General features: G+C 50.3%; 1 protein-coding gene across 1 annotated transcript; it reads left to right on the top strand.

Moving 5' to 3' along the window:
* The first annotated feature begins 6,117 nt into the window (after positions 1 to 6,117).
* lgalsla (lectin, galactoside-binding-like a) lies at positions 6,118 to 12,881 on the top strand. The gene is made up of 4 exons (XM_060046647.1): positions 6,118 to 6,162; positions 6,700 to 6,788; positions 7,188 to 7,368; positions 11,226 to 12,881. Exons 1-4 carry the CDS (start codon positions 6,118 to 6,120, stop codon positions 11,367 to 11,369), a joined length of 459 nt encoding a protein of 152 aa, XP_059902630.1. The 3' UTR covers positions 11,370 to 12,881.
* The last annotated feature ends 6,847 nt before the right edge of the window (positions 12,882 to 19,728 follow it).

Here is a 19,728-nt window from a genome sequence, read left to right as displayed (position 1 = left end):
TGCGACGGACGTTCGATCATCCAGTTCGGGGCCGAGAGGCTGCCCAGAGACTTTTGGATTTACGCCAGGGCAGTCGCAGCGTGGCGGAGCTGGTGATTGACTTCCGTATCTACGCAGCAGAGAGCGGCTGGCGTGACGACGCTCTGAGAGACGTTTTTCAGCGCTCCCTGGCTGATCATCTACGGGATGAGATCGCGTTGCGGGACGAGCCGTCCGACTTGGAGGCACTCATTACTCTCGCCATGCAATTGGACAACCGCATTCGGGAGCGAAGGAGGGAGAGTGTCCCCGTCATCGTTTCCTTCCCAGCACACGACAGTGAGACCTCCGCCGCGGATTACCGAGGCCTTTCGTGAACCTCCGAGCCTTCCCGAGCCAGAGCCCATGCAGCTGGGGCGCGTCCACCTAACCATGGAGGAACGCGACCAGCGCCGACAGACGGGCGCTTGCATGTATTGTGGGAGGACGGGCCATATCCTCCTTCACTGTCCCCGGCGCCCGGGAAACGGTCCGGCTCGGTCGTAATGGGAGTTTATCGATCGAGTTGTGTCCCTAACTATTCTAACTCCCGTACTCTGCTGAAGGCCACTCTGTCTTGGCAGAACCGCTCCTTGCCCCTCTCCGCCCTCGTCGATTCCGGAGCTGACGAGAGTTTTTTGGACCGAAGGGTGGCTCGACAGCTGGGAGTAGACCTCATCCCACTCGACGTGCCTATGGAGGTGAGTGCGCTCAACGGATTGCACCTGGACAGGATTGAGCACAAGACCGCTCCCATGTCTTTGCTGCTCTCCGGTAACCATCAGGAAAAGATTTCCTTTCACCTCATTAACTCACCCCAGACTCCTGTGGTCCTGGGCCATCCCTGGCTTCGTCTCCATAACCCCAGTTTGGAGTGGGTTTCTGGTAGGATCACTGCTTGGAGTACCCATTGCCTATTGAACTGTTTACGCTCCGCCTCAGCACCTACGGCAGTCTCCCCACCGACGGTCCCGGAGTCCCCGGACCTCACGTTGGTGCCCCTGGACTATCATGATTTAGGACCTGTGTTCAGTAAACAACACACACTATCTCTGCCACCACATCGCCCTTATGATTGTGCCATTGATTTACTTCCTGGTTCCCCTCTCCCTAGCAGCCGCCTGTTTAACCTCTCACTTCCAGAACGAGAGGCCATGGAGGGGTATATCCGGGACTCTCTTGCCGCAGGGATTATTCGGCCCTCATCTTCACCGGTAGGAGCAGGGGTTTTTTTTGTTTCCAAGAAGGATAAGTCCCTTCGCCCCTGCATTGATTATAGGGGACTCAACGACATTACGATTAAGAACAAGTACTCATTGCCCCTCATAGACTCTGCCTTTGTTCCCCTGCGGGGTGCTACAGTTTTTACCAAGCTGGACCTCCGTAACGCCTACCACCTGGTCCGCATCCGAGAAGGGGACGAGTGGAAGACAGGCTTCACTACCCCATTAGGTCATTTCGAGTACCTGGTGATGCCTTTTGGTCTTACAAATGCCCCTGCAGTATTTCAGGCCCTGGTCAATGATGTATTGAGAGACATGCTCCATCAGTTTGTGTTCGTGTACATTGATGATATCCTGATTTTCTCCCGGTCCCTCGCAGAACACAAGCTGCATGTCCGTCAAGTGCTGCAGCGCCTCTTGGAGAATCGTCTATTTGTCAAGGCGGAGAAATGCGAATTCCATGCGCCATCGGTGACCTTCCTGGGATTCGTTATCGGCCAGGGGAGGCTGGAGATGGATCCAGGGAAGGTAGCTGCTGTAGCTGATTGGCCTACACCCACCAATCGCAAGCAGCTCCAACGCTTTCTGGGGTTTGCAAACTTCTACAGAAGGTTCATTAGGAACTTCAGCCGCATCGTCGCGCCCCTCACAGCGCTGACCTCCGTCAAGGTGACCTTCAGATGGACCTCGGAGGCCGCGGCGGCCTTCGAGGTGTTGAAGCGACGCTTCGTCTCCGCTCCGGTTCTCACGCAGCCCGATGGCAAGCTGCAGTTCGTGGTGGAGGTCGACGCATCGGACACTGGGGTTGGAGCTGTACTGTCCCAACGCTCAGCTTCGGACGGTAAGCTTCACCCTTGTGCTTTCCTCTCTCGAGGGCTATCTCCCCCAGAGCGGAACTACGACGTGGGAAATCGGGAGCTCCTCGCCGTCAAGCTCGCGCTCGAGGAGTGGCGTCACTGGCTGGAGGGGGCGGAACTGCCGTTCGTCGTGTGGACGGACCACAAGAATCTGAGTTATATCCAGTCTGCAAAACGTCTCAACTCCCGCCAGGCAAGGTGGGCGCTATTTTTTGGTCGCTTTAAATTCTCCCTTTCCTATCGCCCGGGTTCCCGCAACACCAAGCCGGACGCATTGTCCCGTTTGCACTCCGTGGACGGGGAGTGTTCTGTTTTGGACTCCATTCTACCACCCACTTGTGTGGTGGGCTCAGTGGTCTGGAGGATTGAGTCCTTGGTTACCCAGGCCCAGGCTCATCAGGCCGATCCGGGCACGGGCCCTCCCGGTCGGTTGTTCGTTCCGGATGCAGTCCGTTCAGACGTGTTACAGTGGGGTCACTCGTCGAGGCTGGCTTGTCATCCCGGGATCAACCGGACTCTGGCTTTCCTGCAACGCCGGTTCTGGTGGCCTACCATGGACCGAGACACCCGGTCTTTCATCGCCGCATGTACCACCTGTGCGCGCAACAAGACAACCAACAAACCCCGGTCGGGACTGCTTCGCCCGCTCCCCATCCCCAGTCGTCCGTGGTCCAACATCGCCCTGGATTTCGTTACCGGTCTCCCTCCATCCAGAGGTAACACCACCATACTCACCATAATTGATCGTTTTTCGAAGGCAGCCCACTTCATCGCTCTACCCGGACTTCCCTCTGCGAGAGAGACTGCAGAGCTGATGGTTTCTCAGGTTTTCCGAATACACGGCATCCCTGCGGACATCGTGTCGGACCGGGGCCCCCAATTTATCTCCCAGGTGTGGCGAGCCTTCTGTTTGGCCCTGGGTACCACAGCCAGTCTCTCCTCTGGATATCACCCTCAGACCAACGGCCAGGCGGAGCGGGCAAACCAGGAACTGGAGGGCATGCTACGCTGCGTCACAGCCGCCAATCCCGCTTCATGGAGCCTTCATCTTCCTTGGGTTGAGTACGCACACAACACACACAGAAATGACACTACCGGAATGTCTCCCTTTCTCTGCTCCCTGGGCTACCAGCCCCCGCTGTTTCCCTCGCAGGAGGCAGAGATTGCTGTTCCTTCAGTTCGGTCCCACATCCTACGCTGCCAACGAACATGGAACAAGGCCCGGGCTGCGCTGCTTCGGGCTTCCACCCGCTCCCAGCGGCAGGCTAATCGCCACCGGACACCGGCACCTCGTTACGTCCCCGGCCAGAAGGTCTGGCTCTCAACTAAGGATCTCCATTTGAAGGTAGCCTCTCGGAAACTCCCGCCCCGGTTCATTGGACCTTTTGAAATCGAGGCCATCATAAACCCTTGTGCTATACGTCTCCGGCTTCCTCCCTCTCTTCGGGTTCACCCCACGTTTCATGTGTCATTGATCAAGCCTGTCTCCTCCAGCCCTCTGGCGGTCGCTACGCCTGCGCCACCTCCACCGCGCATCATTGACAATCACCCGGCGTGGACGGTCCGGCAGTTGCTGGACATACGTCCTAGGGGGCGTGGTTTCCAGTACCTGGTGGATTGGGAGGGTTACGGACCAGAACACCGGCAATGGCTGTCACGGAATATGATCTTGGATGATACATTGATTTCGGATTTCCATAAAGCGCATCCTACTGCCAGACGTCCGCCAGGAGGCGTTCGTAGAGGGGGGGGTACTGTCACGGTCTCTCCCACCGGATCCTAGCTGCCGCTAGTTTTCTCTGTCTGTCATGTTCTGTTCCATGTACGGGGGCGTGGCCTGCTGAACTCCCCAACCCAGCCACGGTGATCACCCGCACCTGACCATCATCACCAATCACGCCCACCTGTATATCTTCCCCAGTCATTCAACCCTTCGTCGCCAGATCGTCAACTACGCTTACCTAGTTAAGTTATCCTCCGACCTCTCTAGCCTTTTCCTAGTATTCTCGTTGTTCTCGTTTACCACTCGACTCTCCTCTCCTGCAGGAATACCAGTTCCTCCGAACCGTCGAGGGTGACTACCTGTCCGGCAATCCACCCGACCAACCATCTCCGGATCGCCACAGACATTCTCCTCTGCTCTGTGTAGCAATAAACTGGTTAATTGCTACCAACCTCTTCCTGTCGTCATTTGTGCCGTGCGTTTGGGTTCACCCCGTCTTGCCCCGTAACAACCACGAAGACAAAGGCCACCCAAGGGTACTTTCAATTTCAAAAGCTACACGGCCGAGTTGGCGTCTGATTTGCAGTCTTCTTTTTCTTTCAGTTCACGCTATTCCTGAAAAGCTTGCCCAACATTTACTCGTGTCTGGCCTCTCTGCCGGTCAGTCTCCCTTTTCTCTTCTTCTGTTCCTCCGACATTGGGTTTCTCTGTCTCTTTTTAGTCGGCTGATCTATGATGAATATAACAATCCCTTAGTGACTTGTGTTTATATCGAGCCGGTTCCGTGTTTGGGGGTCTGTGCCGTAAAGCAATTCGTTACTTCGCGAGACCCGAGACTCCCGCGAGAGTGGGCGGCGGGTCGCCGGCAGAAACATATTCCTTTTCTCCGCCAAGATGCGCAAGGGTGAGTCGAAACAACGAACAATCGAACAAAAATGTATAATAGAACCATCGCAATGACTCTTAGCCTGTTATATTAAGGTAAATCAAGCCAAAAAAGTTGCATAGTTCCCCTTTCACTCGTGTCTGATCTCTTTTCTGGTCCATTCTTCTTTTGTTCCACCGACGGTCGCCTCTTGGGTCCCTTATAGGGCTGTCACTTTTTCCAAAAATGAAATTCGAACGAATTTCGAATGTCCATAATTAATTCGAATACATTCAAATACATTCGACCCCCCCCCCCCCCCATAGAACTATTAAAAAAAAAAAAAGACTGTTGTCGTGTTTCTTTTTATTTCTTGTGGAAATCACGTATACCTACTGAATTCATAACAGCACAGGATAAAAACACATCTTTAATAACACATTTGTAAACACAACAAGAGGAAGCTCGGACACACAAGTGCGGCTGTCTTTTACGCATTAACAATAACTGCTCGGAGCGCGATATGCGGAGCGCATGTCGTCCATGGCACACACAGCCCATATAAACGAACAATCTGTGAGGCCGACCTCCAACACGGCATGCTGCTCTTTTGTACTTGTAAAGAAAATTACAAGTAGTCTCGCAGCTCTCCGTTACCGCTGCAGCTGCAGCCGCTACAGGCTGCCCATCGCGCCCAGCGCAGCAGCGGACTTTTCTCCCTGTCGTGTGCGATCAGTGTCGGTCTCCGTTTCAATGAGCTCGTGTGAGAGGCTTTCAGTCACGAGATGTTTCTGTGCAGGGGAAAGGTGGACTAACCGGGAGAAGCGGGGATCCAGGAGGGCCGCTTTATTGAGGAAAAGCCACTCGCCGCTCTCTTCTTTATAGCGCATTTTTACAGTTCGAATGGAGAATTACACTTCGAATTCGAACTTTTCACCCCACCTTCGAACGAATATTCGAACTTCGAATAAAAAGTGACAGCCCTAGTCCCTTATCAGTCGATTGATCCATGATGAATGCAACAATTGCCTCGCAACTGGCTGTTTATATCTAGCCGGTGCCATGTTTGGGTGTGTGTCTGTGCCGTAAAGCATTTTCGAAACTACAATCTGACTACATTTTCGAGGATACTTCTGCTGCGTCACATCCGGATTGTGTCGGTCCGAACAGAGCAAGTTGCATATGCGCTTTTTCCCTGGAGAGGCGACATGGGTAAATGACACACCCACCAATCGACCCAGAAATGGATGCAGAACCATCAGCATAACTCTCAACCTGCATACTTAATGTAATTTTGGCTAAAAAAGTTGCATAGTGGGCCTTTAAGCTTCATAGTTACCATACCGAAACATGCCTACTTTAACAAATAAAGTCAGTTAAATGCAATCCGGGATTGGACAACTTTCTTCAAGAATGCTGCAATAGTCCCAAATGTCACCAGACACCTTCAGAACCAGCCCAGTGGAGCAGGCTCCTGTAACAAGAGACACCTCAAGAACCAGCTCAGTGGAGCAGTCTCCTGAACTAGCTCAGTGAAGCATGCTTCTGTAAGAGACACCTCAAGAACCAGCTCAATGGAGCCAGCTCCTGTATCAGCTCACTGGAGCAGGCTCCTGAACAAGCTCGGTGGAGCAGGTTGGTTAATAGACACTCAACAAGGTATCAGGTGATTGGAGTCTGCAGGAAGCTCAAGGACGGGCAACTGAAGGACGAGCCATGGTTTCAAAATTTGGGATTTTGTGTTTTACAAAAGACCTCATTTGGAGAAAAAATAAGTGGGAGTTAGGGATATTACATTTGGTCTTAAACTGACTATATTATGCAAACGGTTTGTCTATAAATCGAAAGGGTCACAAGTCCCCTGTCCCTACAATCAGCCCATCCGTCTGAGATGGCAGAAGGAATGGTGATATCATGAAGTGTTAGGGGAACATTTGGCTGTGTGTTAAGACTTCTTATCTGATTCAGTTTCCATCTTTAAGTAGGTTTTGACTTTGTTTTGCTCGACTTCAGGCTGTTCCCTTCAGCGGCCACATCAACGAGGGACTGCGGGTAGGGGAGAGGTTAATCGTGGTGGGCGTGGTGGAGCCTAGGCCTGACAGGTAAAAGACTTCTCATTCTCTTCCACTGATACTTGGTAAAGAGGTCTTCTGCATCAGAGTGCATCATGGGATGTTTTGATAAGCTCAGTTTAAATTGTTGAATGGGATCTAATGAACAAGCTAGTTGTTTAATTGACATTCAGAAGACATGGCTCTACCTGGCAAACAAGCAGTTTTGAGAGTTTTGTAAAATCCTGATTTTTGTTTGGGGATGTTCAAAAGAAAGGCTGTCAAGTCCATTATTTTCTGACCAGATTGGCCACCTCAGTTTTGATAATGCTAGAATATGTTTTTGTTAAGCATTATCTCTTCAGTACACACAATAGATGTTGTCTTCAAGAATGTATGCCATGAAAGCACAATTTATTCAGGGAGTGATGCATGTGTCTCCCCCTCCAGGTTCTACATCCTGCTGTCATGCGGCCCGGGCCTGGGGCAGAGGCCCCCCTCTGACGTGGCGCTGGAGCTCTGCGTCCTCATGAAGGAGTCCCAGGTCCTGTGCAGGGCGCGTGTGTCGGGGCGCTGGGGCGCAGCGGAGAGGACCGCCCCCTTCTTCCCCTTCATCCACCAGCCGTTCAGGGTAGGTATTGGAAAGCCCCTGGCAGGTCCCTCACACACCTATAATGAGCTACACCTGCACACCTCTACTATGACACTCTGGGATAAAGGGCTGCATGAAAGGCAACCAAGGTACATAATACCTACACAGAAATGAATATGAAAGAATAAGAGATGTCTCTTAGTCATAGTTAAACAACAGCCCATGTTAATGAATGATTTTCTTTCCAAATATAATTTGATTGCATTGGATCAAACATTGCTAACTTTTTTTTATCCTCCTAACTCGGTAATGGACTCAATAAATGGTCAATTTAGGCTATGTTTACATGATGACGGTCTGAACAGTAGACGTAAAAGTGGCGTTGCGTCTTCACTTTTTATTCCGCGTTTAGACAAGCATTTTCGGGAGGAAATCTGCGTGCATACGGTGACGCAAAAGTGTGTGGAATTCGATTGGGTATGCATGTGAGGCGGCTAGGTGGTGCTGTGATACACTATCCAACATCACCACCATGTCTGAACGCATGCGTAGAATCTTCCTTCTTCTCTTATCTGCGCCCCGAAAACCAAAACATAATTACAGATCCTTCTCTGTTCAGTAATGCTATCTGTACATATCCTGTACATTTCGTAGAAAGACTCCTGTAAGTTTATTAGAGCTGCCAGAGCAGCTTGACAGTCCGACGCATGGAAATAATCCAACATGTTTGTTTATTTCCCTGTACTGGGGCATGTTTGTCACGTAAACGCGTACGCGACGTGAGCAGATCTGAGAATAGTTTTCCGTCTTGGCAGTGTAGACGGAATCGCTACGGCGGAGCGTATTCAAGTTTTCCACTCTGGAGGGTGGTTTCAGATTTTTGCGTTTTTGAGCCCCAAAAACGCTGTCACCGTCTAAACGAAAGGCACTTCCAATGAAATATTTTGGCGCATTTACCTGCAAGCGTCCTCGTGTAAACGGGGCCTTAGAGTCTTTAAATGTACTTGAGACAATGAAAGCACTCCATGCTTTCATAGCTAGATGGAACTCTTCATAACTGTCAAAGGTCTGCCCTGAGTATACTTTCCTCGGCTGGTGTTCCTTTAAAGAAGAAATAAACATTGTAGTCAGGTAGAGTTATGAGAAAATTAGCAAAAGTGTGACATGCTAGATATTTCTCATGTAAACAAGGCCAGTAAAATGTCCGTTTTTTAACTCTAGTCTTGAGAAGTTAATGTTGGGTAGAATTGAAGAGCTATATTTTGAGTGTACTGATAATTTGTTACAAATGGCGTGGAGTGAAATGTGCTGTGAGAATGTGTTTCCTGTTTACTGCCCCTGCATCCGGTCTTTTCTGACTGATCAGGGCATCTTTCCAATGATTGGTTCTGGGAATCCGTCTTGCATCTCAATCACAGGTGCGTTAAATGCAACACTTTTCAATGGCAGAGAAACATAGGGTAATCTTGCTTCTCTTCAGCTCTCTCTATTTCCAACTCTTCAATCTTATTTACAGCATGTTAAGGGGGTTGCGGGTGCAGGCAGGCAGGTAGGACCCAGATGCAGACGGTTTCAGGAAACGGCACTTTATTGAAGCCTAAAGGCTAAGGCAAGGAGTAAGGGAACACAGGTAGCCACAGAGAGAACGCAGGACCAACAAACTATAATGACAGCACAAGGAACAAAGGAAAGACAAGGGCTTAAATAACAAACACAACGAGGAACAGCTGAGACACATTAGGGGAGGGAACAGTAATCAACGCAGGAGGGAAACACAGGGAAACACACACACCCTGACAGTACCCCCCCCTTAAGGGTCGACTCCCAGGCGACCCATGACAAGCAAAAAAAAAACAAAGAAAGTCAAACCCAAAACGGGTGGGTGGAGGGGCGCCAGGAGGGGGGAATCAAAAAAAAATAAATGGACTGGGGCAGAGCCGAGGGACGTCAGGCGGGCGGCCAGAAAACTGCCCCAGGGCATGGCAGGGAGCCTCAGGCGGACGGCCTGGGGGGCAAGCAGAGGCAGAGTGAAGGCGGAACCCTTCAGGAGGCCGGCGGCAAGGACGATGAGGGCTCAGTCCCTCAGGAGGCCTGCAGTGGCAAAGAACCCCCTCAGAAGGCCGGCAGCGGTGAAGGCGGAACCCTTCAGGAGGCCGGCGAAGGCGAGGTAGAGGGCGGGTCCCCTCAGGAGGCAGGCCAGGTAGAGGGCGGGTCCCCTCAGGAGGAAGGCCAGGTAGAGGGCGGGTCCCCACTGGAAGGCAAGGTAGAGGGCGGGTCCCCTCAGGAGGCAGGCCAGGTAGAGGGCGGGTCCCCTCAGGAGGCAGGCCAGGTAGAGGGCGGGTCCCCTCAGGAGGCAGGCCAGGTAGAGGGCGGACCCCCTCAGGAGGAAGGCCAGGTAGAGGGCGGGTCCCCTCAGGAGGAAGGCCAGGTAGAGGGCGGGTCCCCTCAGGAGGAAGGCCAGGTAGAGGGCGGACCCCCTCAGGAGGAAGGCCAGGTAGAGGGCGGGTCCCCTCAGGAGGCAGGCCAGGTAGAGGGCGGGTCCCCTCAGGAGGAAGGCCTTGAAGGGGAACCCCCCTCGGGAAGGAGTGGAGGAGGGCCCCCACCGGCAGGAGCGGAGGGCGTGCCTCCCCTGGACGGTCTGGAGGGCGGGCCACCTCCGGCAGGAGCAGAGGCTGGTAGCTAGGGACCAGGGGCAGAGGCTGGTAGCTAGGGACCGGGGGCAGAGGCTGGTAGCTAGGGACCGGGGGCAGAGGCTGGTAGCTAGGGACCGGGGGCAGAGGCTGGTAGCTAGGGACCGGGGGCAGAGGCTGGTAGCTAGGGACCGGGGGCAGAGGCTGGTAGCTAGGGACCGGGGGCAGAGGCTGGTAGCTAGGGACCGGGGGCAGAGGCTGGTAGCTAGGGACCGGGGGCAGAGGCTGGTAGCTAGGGACCGGGGGCAGAGGCCGGTAGCTGGGAACCGGGGACAGAGGCCGGTAGCTGGGAACCGGGGACAGGCCGGTAGCTGGGGGCCGGGGGCAGAGGCCGGTAGCTGGGGGCCGGGGGCAGAGGCCGGTAGCTGGGGGCCGGGGGCAGAGGCCGGTAGCTGGGGGCCGGGGGCAGAGGCCGGTAGCTGGGGGCCGGGGGCAGAGGCCTGTAGCTGGGAACCGGGGACAGAGGCCGGTAGCTGGGGGCCGGGGGCAGAGGCCGGTAGCTGGGGATCAGAGGCTGAGAGCAGGAGCGTGGAGGCTTAGGCCGGTCACCAAAGTCCGGTGGCAGTGGCATGTAGCTCTCCGGCCAAAAGGTTGTGGGGTTGAGCAGCTCGACTGCCCACTCGGGTAAGGCGTCCTCCAACTCTGGCCTTGACGCAACAGCCCTGCACATACGCCCCAACACAGCCTCCTGCTCCTTCCTGCTGGGAATGTTCTCCCAGCCATCCATAGCTAGGATTATCGTCACCAACAAATCCTCCAACTCACGGAAAAACAGAGCGTCCGCTGGGTCCAAACTTGGTGCTGTCATTCTGTTAAGGGTTGGTGGTGCAGGCAGGCGCAGGTAGGACCCAGATGTAGACGGGTAAAGGAAACGGCACTTTATTTCTGCTAAGGCAAGGAGCAAGGAGCAAGGAGTAAGGGAACACAGGTAGCCACAGAGAGCACGCAGGACCAACAAACTATAATGACAGCACCAGGAACAAAGGAAAGACAAGGGCTTAAATAACAAACACAACGAGGAACAGCTGAGACACATTAGGGGAGGGAACAGTAATCAACACAGGAGGGAAACACAGGGAAACACACACACCCTGACACAGCAACTCTTTTTAAACCTGGCTCATATAAATGCAATGCTCTTAAATGCTCCTAAACCAAAGGAATTTGCTGCCCAAGAAAAACATTTCTGCTTTATCTTCCCTCCAGATTGATATATCATGCCAACAAAGTCAATTTCAGATTTTTGTTGATGGACAGCAGCTGTTGAGTTTCGGCCACAGAGTTCCCCGTCTCCAGGACATTGATACGTTGTGGATTGCGGGGGCTCTGAGGATCACTAAACTGGGCTGAAGGACTCCAGATTCATGGGCTGCTCAAGCTACATTCTCCCCTGCTTACATACATCCTCTCTTTAAAACAGCTGGAAGTACCATGCTGAATGTTTGGATACAGATAATAAAGAAGTACTTGTTTATGAAGAATCTGTCAAACTCAGACCCAAAGTTGTGTGTCTGTGTGTGTGTGTGTGTGTGGGGGGGGGGGGGGTGAGTGTTCAGCTTTAAAGGCCTACGTGCAGGTTAACCAGAAGTTTTGATGAATGGGTACATAAAGCACTCAAAATATCATTTATAAAATGTCTCCAAAATAGTTTTAAAGTCCAGTTTTGGGCGAGTGTTTTCTAACACCATTCGGCGACGACGTCACGTTGGGGAGACGTGGTGGAAGGTAGCCTCAACCTAGTACTAGAACTATGGCGTCTAAGAGATGTCAAGAACCACAAATAACACAGCCGTATAATTTTGAACCTGTCAGATGTGAGAGGGCGAATGAGGAATTGCAGAGAACTGATGGCGGTCAAAGCCAATTAAATGCATGGTCAGAGGGGAATGAATGAGCTACTATCATTTAGTAACGCAGCAACGAGCGCTGGAGCTAGTCAATGAACAGCAGTGCATACAATAACGACACTTTTATTTATTTTTACTGTCAGTGAAAAGCACCGAGTGAAAGTCAACGTTTTCTTTATATCTATTGACAGTGATTATGTCGTTCAGATGAGTATCGTAAACCTAGTCAGAAGATCTAGAAATAGAAGGCATAATGCTAGCTATGGGACCTTGCCAGTCCCACCTGTGAAATCTCCCCCAGTTAATCCCTAATTAAATCTTAGCCCCGACGTTGTAATCAGATTTCCGATTAGTTATCCCACGTTTTGATGGTAGCCTACTAGCTCCAGTAACAACATCTTTGCCTAGTGTTTATTTCTAAGCTTGATTTCACACAGTGTGCGAAATACCCGTCACGGAGCCTGAGGTGAATATTTGTTAATTATATGTTTGAGTATATACTACACGTGAACTCCAAAAATAAAGAAGATAACACTTTGCCGGGATTTATTTGTTTTTATTAGCGGTTTATTTGTTGTTAATAGCGGACATTTTGCGATGAAAAAAATATCGAGTTTGAGATGTCAATCATGGGATATTGCCAAATATCCCGAGATAGCAAACCAATCAAATTGCGCCATTTTAGGAGGTTCAAGTGTAGAATATACTAGCCTTACATAATATCTATTTATTTATCTATGTATCTGTATAATCTGCTGAACACTCTCTTACTAGTCTCTACTCTCAAGGTTCTCAATCATGGACATATTATAGAATGGACACCGGATTCCAAAATGGCGCCCATTCATTCCTATGTAAACTGCTCAATGGCGCAGGGCAACATCAAGGAGAGATATGCTTCCGCATCGGGGAGCCTAGCCACGCCCTAGTTCATGACGTACCTGATGCAGAAATATTCTTGTTTTTCATTGTAGCATCATAAGCGCGAGGTATGAGTGATCGCAGTTGCATTGTTTACCGGCCATGGAAGTATAAGTTAACTTCATAAATATGAAAGATGCTCCATATAACATATAATACCAACAACATAGTAAAGGTATGTTGGCCTAGAAAACAATACAGTTCAATGTTATTGCTTAAGAAACAGATTCCATCCAACTATTTACGAAAAATGCTGTCAATAATATATATATAAATAAATGGTTACATATCGATCAGCAACGAGGTTGGAGTAGCATACCCACATAAATATTTGTAATAGGCCTACACCTGCCTCCTCTCCTGGAACCGTCACCTTATCGTGGTGGAGAGGTTTGCGTGTCCCTGTGAACCTGAAGGCTGTGTTGGAGCCTTGTGCTCCTGGTAGGGTCTCTCATGGCAGAGTGGTCTCAGGTGAGGGGCCAGACTAAGAATGGTTCTAAAACTCCAATGAATAAAGGAAGAAGAGGAGATTTGACCCGGCCCGGAGGAAGCCCGGGGCCCCTGTCTGGAGCCAGGCCCAGACGGAGGGCTCGATGGCGAGCGCCTGGTGGCCGGGTTTGCCACGGAGCCCGGTCGGGCACAGCCCGAACAAACTACGTGGCACCCCCCCTCTCTTCATCCCATGGGCCCACTACCTGTGGGAAGACCCGTTGGGGTCGGGTGCGCAGCCACATGGGTGGCAGCGAAGGTCAGGGGTCTCGACGAACCAGACCCGGGCGGCAGAAGCTGGCTCTGGGGACGTGGAACGTCACCTCGCTGTGGGGAAAGGAACCGGAGCTTGTGAGGGAGGTGGAGCGCTATCAGTTAGATCTGGTGGGGCTTACCTCCACGCACAGTCTCGGCTCTGGTACCGTACTCCTGGATAGGGGTTGGACTCTATTCTTCTCCGGAGTTGCCGAGGTCGTGAGGCGCTGGGCGGGTGTGGGGATACTCATAAATCCCCAGCTGAGCGCCGTGGTGTTGGAGTTTACCCCGGTAGACGAGAGGGTCGCCTCCCTACGCCTAAGGGTTGTAGGGGGGAAACTCTGACTGTTGTTTGTGCGTATGCACCAAACAGCAGTTCAGAGTGCTCTGCCTTCTTGGAGACCCTGAATGGAGTCCTGTATGGGGCTCCAGTAGGGGACTCCGTAGTTCTGCTGGGAGACTTCAACGCCCACGTGGGCAACGATGGAGACACCTGGAGAGGCGTGGTGGGGAGGAACGGCCTCCCTGATCTAATCCCGACCGGCTGTTTGTTATTGGATTTCTGTACTAGTCATGGATTATCCATAACGAACACCATGTTCGAACATAAGGGTGCTCATAGGTGTACCTGGTACCAGAGTACCCTAGGCCGAAGATCGATGATCGATTTCGTGATCGTGTCATCTGATCTGAGGCCGCATGTTTTGGACACTCGGGTTAAGAGAGGGGCGGAACTGTCAACCGACCACTATCTGGTGGTGAGCTGGATCAGGGAATGGGGGAAATTTCCGGATAGACCTGGTAAGCCCAAACGAATAGTGCGGGTGAATTGGGAACGTCTGGAGGAGGCCCCCATCCTAGGTATCTTCAACTCACACCTCCGGCTGAGTTTTTCTGGCATTCCTGTGGAGGTTGGGGGCATTGAGCCGGAGTGGGCGGTGTTCAAAGCCTCCATTGCTGAAGCTGCGGCGGCTAGCTGTGGCCTCAGGGTCTTAGGCTCCTCAAGGGGCGGTAACCCTCGGACACCGTGGTGGACACCGGTGGTCAGGGAAGTCGTCCGATTGAAGAAGGAGGCCTTCCGAGATATGATATCGTGGAGAACTCCTGACTCGGTTGCAGGGTACCGACAGGCTCGAAGGGCTGCAGCTGCCGTCGTGTCGGAGGCTAAGCAGCGGGTGTGGGAGAAGTTCGGAGAGGCCATGGAGAAGGACTTTCGGTCGGCACCAAAGTGTTTCTGGAAGACTATCCGGCACCTCAGGAGGGGGAAACAGGGAACCATCCAAGCTGTGTACAGTAAGGATGGGACTCTGCTGACCTCAACTGAGGAACACTTTGAGGAACTCCTGAATCCGAATAACACACCCTCTATGTTGGAGGCAGAGCTTGAGGTTGATGGTGTTTCGTCGTCATTTCCCTGGTGGAGGTCACTGAGGTAGTCAAACATCTCCACAGGGGCAAAGCCCCGGGGATTGATGAGATCCAGCCAGAAATGCTAAAGGCTCTGGGTGTTGAGGGGCTGTCATGGTTGACATGCCTATTCAACATTGCGTGGGAGTCGGGTACAGTGCCAAAGGAGTGGCAAACCGGGGTGGTGGTTCCCCTGTTCAAAAAGGGGGACCGGAGAGTGTGTGCCAATTACCGGGGTATCACACTTCTCAGCCTCCCTGGTAAAGTCTACTCCAAGGTGCTGGAAAGGAGGGTTCGGCCGATCGTCGAACCTCAGATTGAAGAGGAACAATGCGGTTTTCGCCCCGGACGTGGAACTACGGACCAGCTCTTCACTCTCGCAAGGATTGAGTTTGCTTCTTATTTATGTCTAGTGTACACCCCTACCGTCCACAAGCATCCCCCCCCCCCCCTCCCCATATGGATTTGGAGAATTGTTGCCACGTCCCAGTGGTGGAGGTATCATATATATGAAAGAGGGCATTCAATTATACTACAATGATCAATTAGGAGGCCGAAGACCTAAAGGAAGTGATGCAATAGGTGACTGAGTCGAGAACCTTTAAGAAAGCTGTACCTTGGGGTCTCTTATATATCAAAGGGGGTGCATACGCTTCAACCTGTGGCTCCAGCCCTACAAGAATTGACTCAGCAAGTGCTCCATCTCGTTGCACCTCACCCAGCGGCTCGCTTATAAGATTTTGGCCTGAAGTTCTTCCCAGACCTACACCCTAGCCATCCAACATGCATATCTGAGAATCAGGCCTCTCTTTAATAATGACAAAAAGTTATGGGAGAAATACACATTAACTTTTTGTTATCTCATAAGCGGCGTGGTGCCGGTTCCTTTTGACCTTTTGACCCCAGACTTCAAAAACGTGGCCACAGGCCAGCTGTGTATACACACCTTAAGCCACACATGTACACCTCCATCCCACAAAAAATGGGGACTAGAAACTAACCTCTGTCTTATGTACATTTACTGTACTGTTGGAGGTCACGCCCCTTTTCCGGCCTTTTCGAGATAGCTAGGGATGCTAAAATGTTTACACACATTTCCCGGGGCCCCGAGAACGACATATCCGAGATTTGGAGTTCTAGCCCTTACAGAAAAAAAGTTTTCCCAAATGGACTGTCATTTGGACAAAGCCCCTCAGAAGTGTTGCCTGCAAGACCTAATGGTTCAGAATGTGGTGGAAAACTGTTTTTGAGAAAGGAAGCTCCTTTTGACCTTTTGACCCCAGACTTCAAAAACGTGGCCACATGCCAGCTGTGTCTACACACCTTAAAGGTCCCATGACATGAAAATCTCACTTTATGAGGTTTTCTAACATAAATTTGAGTTCCCCTAGCCTGCCTTTGGTCCCCCAGTGGCTAAAACTTGCGTTTGGTGTAAAACGAGCACTAGCTGTTCTGCTCGCCTTTCAAAAAACGGAGGCTAAAGCGCGCTGATTTGGAATGTCTTTATTTATGTCGTCATAAAGTATCTAAGCACCTCCCCTTACTCTGCCTGGCCCGCCCAGAGACGTTGGACCGCCGAAGAGACACGACCGTGTGAGCGCCACATGTGTGTGTGTGAATACACACACTGTAACGCAAGTGTTTCTTGTCGGTTCTTTGACGTCTCTTGTATTTCCACAACGAGACAGTGGGGGTTATCTGAGCCATTGTTGAGAAGGAATTGGGGGAAAGGAACTTTGGCTTTGACTCGCTGAAGTACATGAACTGCGACATGCCGCCGGTTGCCGCAAGGCACCATTGCCCGGCAGCGGGCAGCCGGCAGCAGGCAGCGCGCGGTTCAGCCTACTTCAGATTGATGTGAAAGTGGAAGAACCAGAGACGTCGCAGAACCCGACAAAGTAGTTTGTGATTCATAATATCGTCTGGAGGCGCACACAGCTTTTGGCCGTGATAATATGTATTATATGATATAGATATCTATGTAGCTATTATATGATATTATTTAGATATAGTGCTCCAGGACTGTAACGCAAGTGTTGTACACTTCCTTGTTATTTGGATCACTGTTCTGCTTTTGGTGTTATGGCGCATAACACGTCAGACTCTCGTCTCTGGTATTTCTACAACGAGACTCGTAGTGGGGGTTATCTCAGCCAAGGTTGAGAATGAATTGGGGGGAAGGAACTTTGGATTTGACTCCCTCAAGAACATGAACCACGACATGGAGGAGAAAGGGATTGTTGGCGGCGAATGTCGCCCGCTTGAGCCCCGCTGAGGGATTAGAGGGGGGCGGTCGATACCAACCACCATAGCAACCATGACGGTCAAGTGACTGGATGCAGCCCCGTTGAAAAAAATAGAATACCACCCTACAAACTCAGGAGATTAATGATATTTAAATTATTATGACCTTTATTTGCTTTATTTGCATGGGTTTACATTTCGTTCTGTGTAGCATGGAAAAATCAGAGAAACACTCCCATTCAGAATGCATTGGTTTACATTTCGTTCTTTAGAGCACGGTTATTTTTATTTATTTATTTATTTTCAGTTTTTGAGGAGGTGCTTCAAAGATGCAAATGTTTCTGCAATAATCCAAAATCCAATGGAAAAACCCGTTGGCTTTTTGTCAAGGGAACCCAGGGCGACGCTCACTTCCGGGTTGGCCAACATACGTCATCCCTCCACCACTCTGCTGTAAAAACACATGTTCAAGTTGAATGAGAATAATAATAATAATAATAATAATAATAATAATAATAATAATAATAATAATAATAATTCTGCCATAGTATTTATTTAAGGGGGGGCAAGTCTTTTGGCCATTCATAGTGTTGATCAGCAGAGAAATCATTTGTCCGCAAAGACGGTGACGTCGCTTAGCAACGGAAGACGCTGGGGTTGACAAGTCACGGGACTACTACCCATGCAAGTGAACGGAGCGTTCCACGGCATTGAGAAGACCCGTGTAATAAAGGCCTATAATATTTCTGTTTATGGCATAGATTTCTCCTCCGATTAGGCCAATAAACCAATGATAAAATAAAAATAAAAACGCTCAATCAAAGGCCCGGCCCGAGGATAGTGGTGGGAAATATCGGCCCGACCCGGCCCGCGTCCGGCTCGGGCTCGGGCTCGGGCAGAGAATCTAAACACTGACTGGAACTACTTAGCAGGTGTCTGTAGGCCTATATCAGGAGTTAATGCACGCCCTGCAGCCAATCAGAATACGAGTATTCCCCCAGACCGTGGTATAAACAATATTATTCACGAGTTATAATCAACCCCTACACATCAATATTAATGATAACCCATTCAATACGGTATGATTTCTAGATGTCATGGCAACGTCCGCTCGCGACACTGGACTTGCGAGACATCGACGCAGACTTTCATTCACATAGCCAACAACAGAATAGATGGCTAGATAAAATAAACATCAAGACATACAATTCTAAAAAGAACAGATGAAGCAGCTACCCTTTTTTCCTTCGCGGTTTGCCTACAGAGCAGCGCACCTGCATTTAATATATCCGTGAACTGTCACAATTTCTCAGAATCAAAGGTGAAAGTAGAAACGGGTGGCCAAAAGCTGTCATATTGTTAGTTATCACAGACAATTTTAAGTAGAAACGGGTGGCCAAAAGCTGTCCTTTGTTAGTTATCACAGACAATTTTCAACAATGAATGATCTGTACGCAGAACCTTAGTTTGGAAGTCGTGCTTAGTGACATGACAAATACTTCCAATTGAAATCCAAAATTCAGAAAATACGTGTCCCTGATCACCTTTCAATAGATTAAATAACGTGACAGTGTCACGTATTTTCGTGAGACCAGGTTCGAGCGTGTGCATGGGTTGAATTGCGTGTGTCTCACGCCGAATGCATGAGACCTGAGAGCCCTGTACTTACGTGACACAAACCAGCACCGCAAGCGTTCTCTCCCGCTTGAGATGACGTCTTTCTGTAGGCTATAGGTTTATGGGTCTGATGTGCCGATTTCCCATGCTGATATTTCCGGAGATTCTCGGGCATCTTTGACAATTTGGCTATAGATTGTCTCATTGCACGCAAAATAATATTATTATAGCCTAATTATATATATAGCCTATATATATATATAGGCAATATATATAATTAGGCAATATATATATATATATATATATATATAGCATTTGTGGTTTTGGCATAAACATAACTAGGGTGCACTGTACTATCTGCGCACATCCTTTCTGAAGCCTCTCTCTCGCTCTCTCTCTCTGTCCCTCCCTCTCTCTCTTTCTCTCTCTCTCTCGTAGCGTTTTGTGGAGCACGTTAATTGTCTGAGAACACTCCCATTCAGAATGCATTGGTTTACTTTTGTTCTGTGTAGCACGACTGACTATCGTGCTCTGGAACACGATTCAATAGATTAACGTTTGTGCGCATGAGCACGAAATCGCGTGATACCGGGTTGCAACTCAACAAGGTGTGGCAAGAACAATGGGATAGGGAAAATTAGGGTCGGTTCCTGCATAGAATTCAGAGGCAGGTCGTAACAAGGAGACTGGAACAGAAGATGTGAGGTTATCATCACAAGACCACGCATAGGGCACACATGTCTTAACCACAGTATGAACATCATAGGCAAACATGAAACAGGGGTCTGCCCAAAATGTGATGGAAGAGAAACAGTGGAGCATGTTTTACTACAATGTGAAGCGTACAATTTGGAGAGAAGGGAGCTGTTGAAAAATGTTAAAGCTTTGGGTCAAACAAGCTTGACCTTAGAGGGTTTACTCTCATTTTC

Source organism: Gadus macrocephalus, chromosome 3, assembly GCF_031168955.1.
Source record: "Gadus macrocephalus chromosome 3, ASM3116895v1".
Classification (NCBI taxonomy): domain Eukaryota; kingdom Metazoa; phylum Chordata; class Actinopteri; order Gadiformes; family Gadidae; genus Gadus; species Gadus macrocephalus.
The sequence above is the reverse complement of the archived record's forward strand: the minus strand, read 5'-3'. Positions and strand labels throughout refer to the sequence as shown.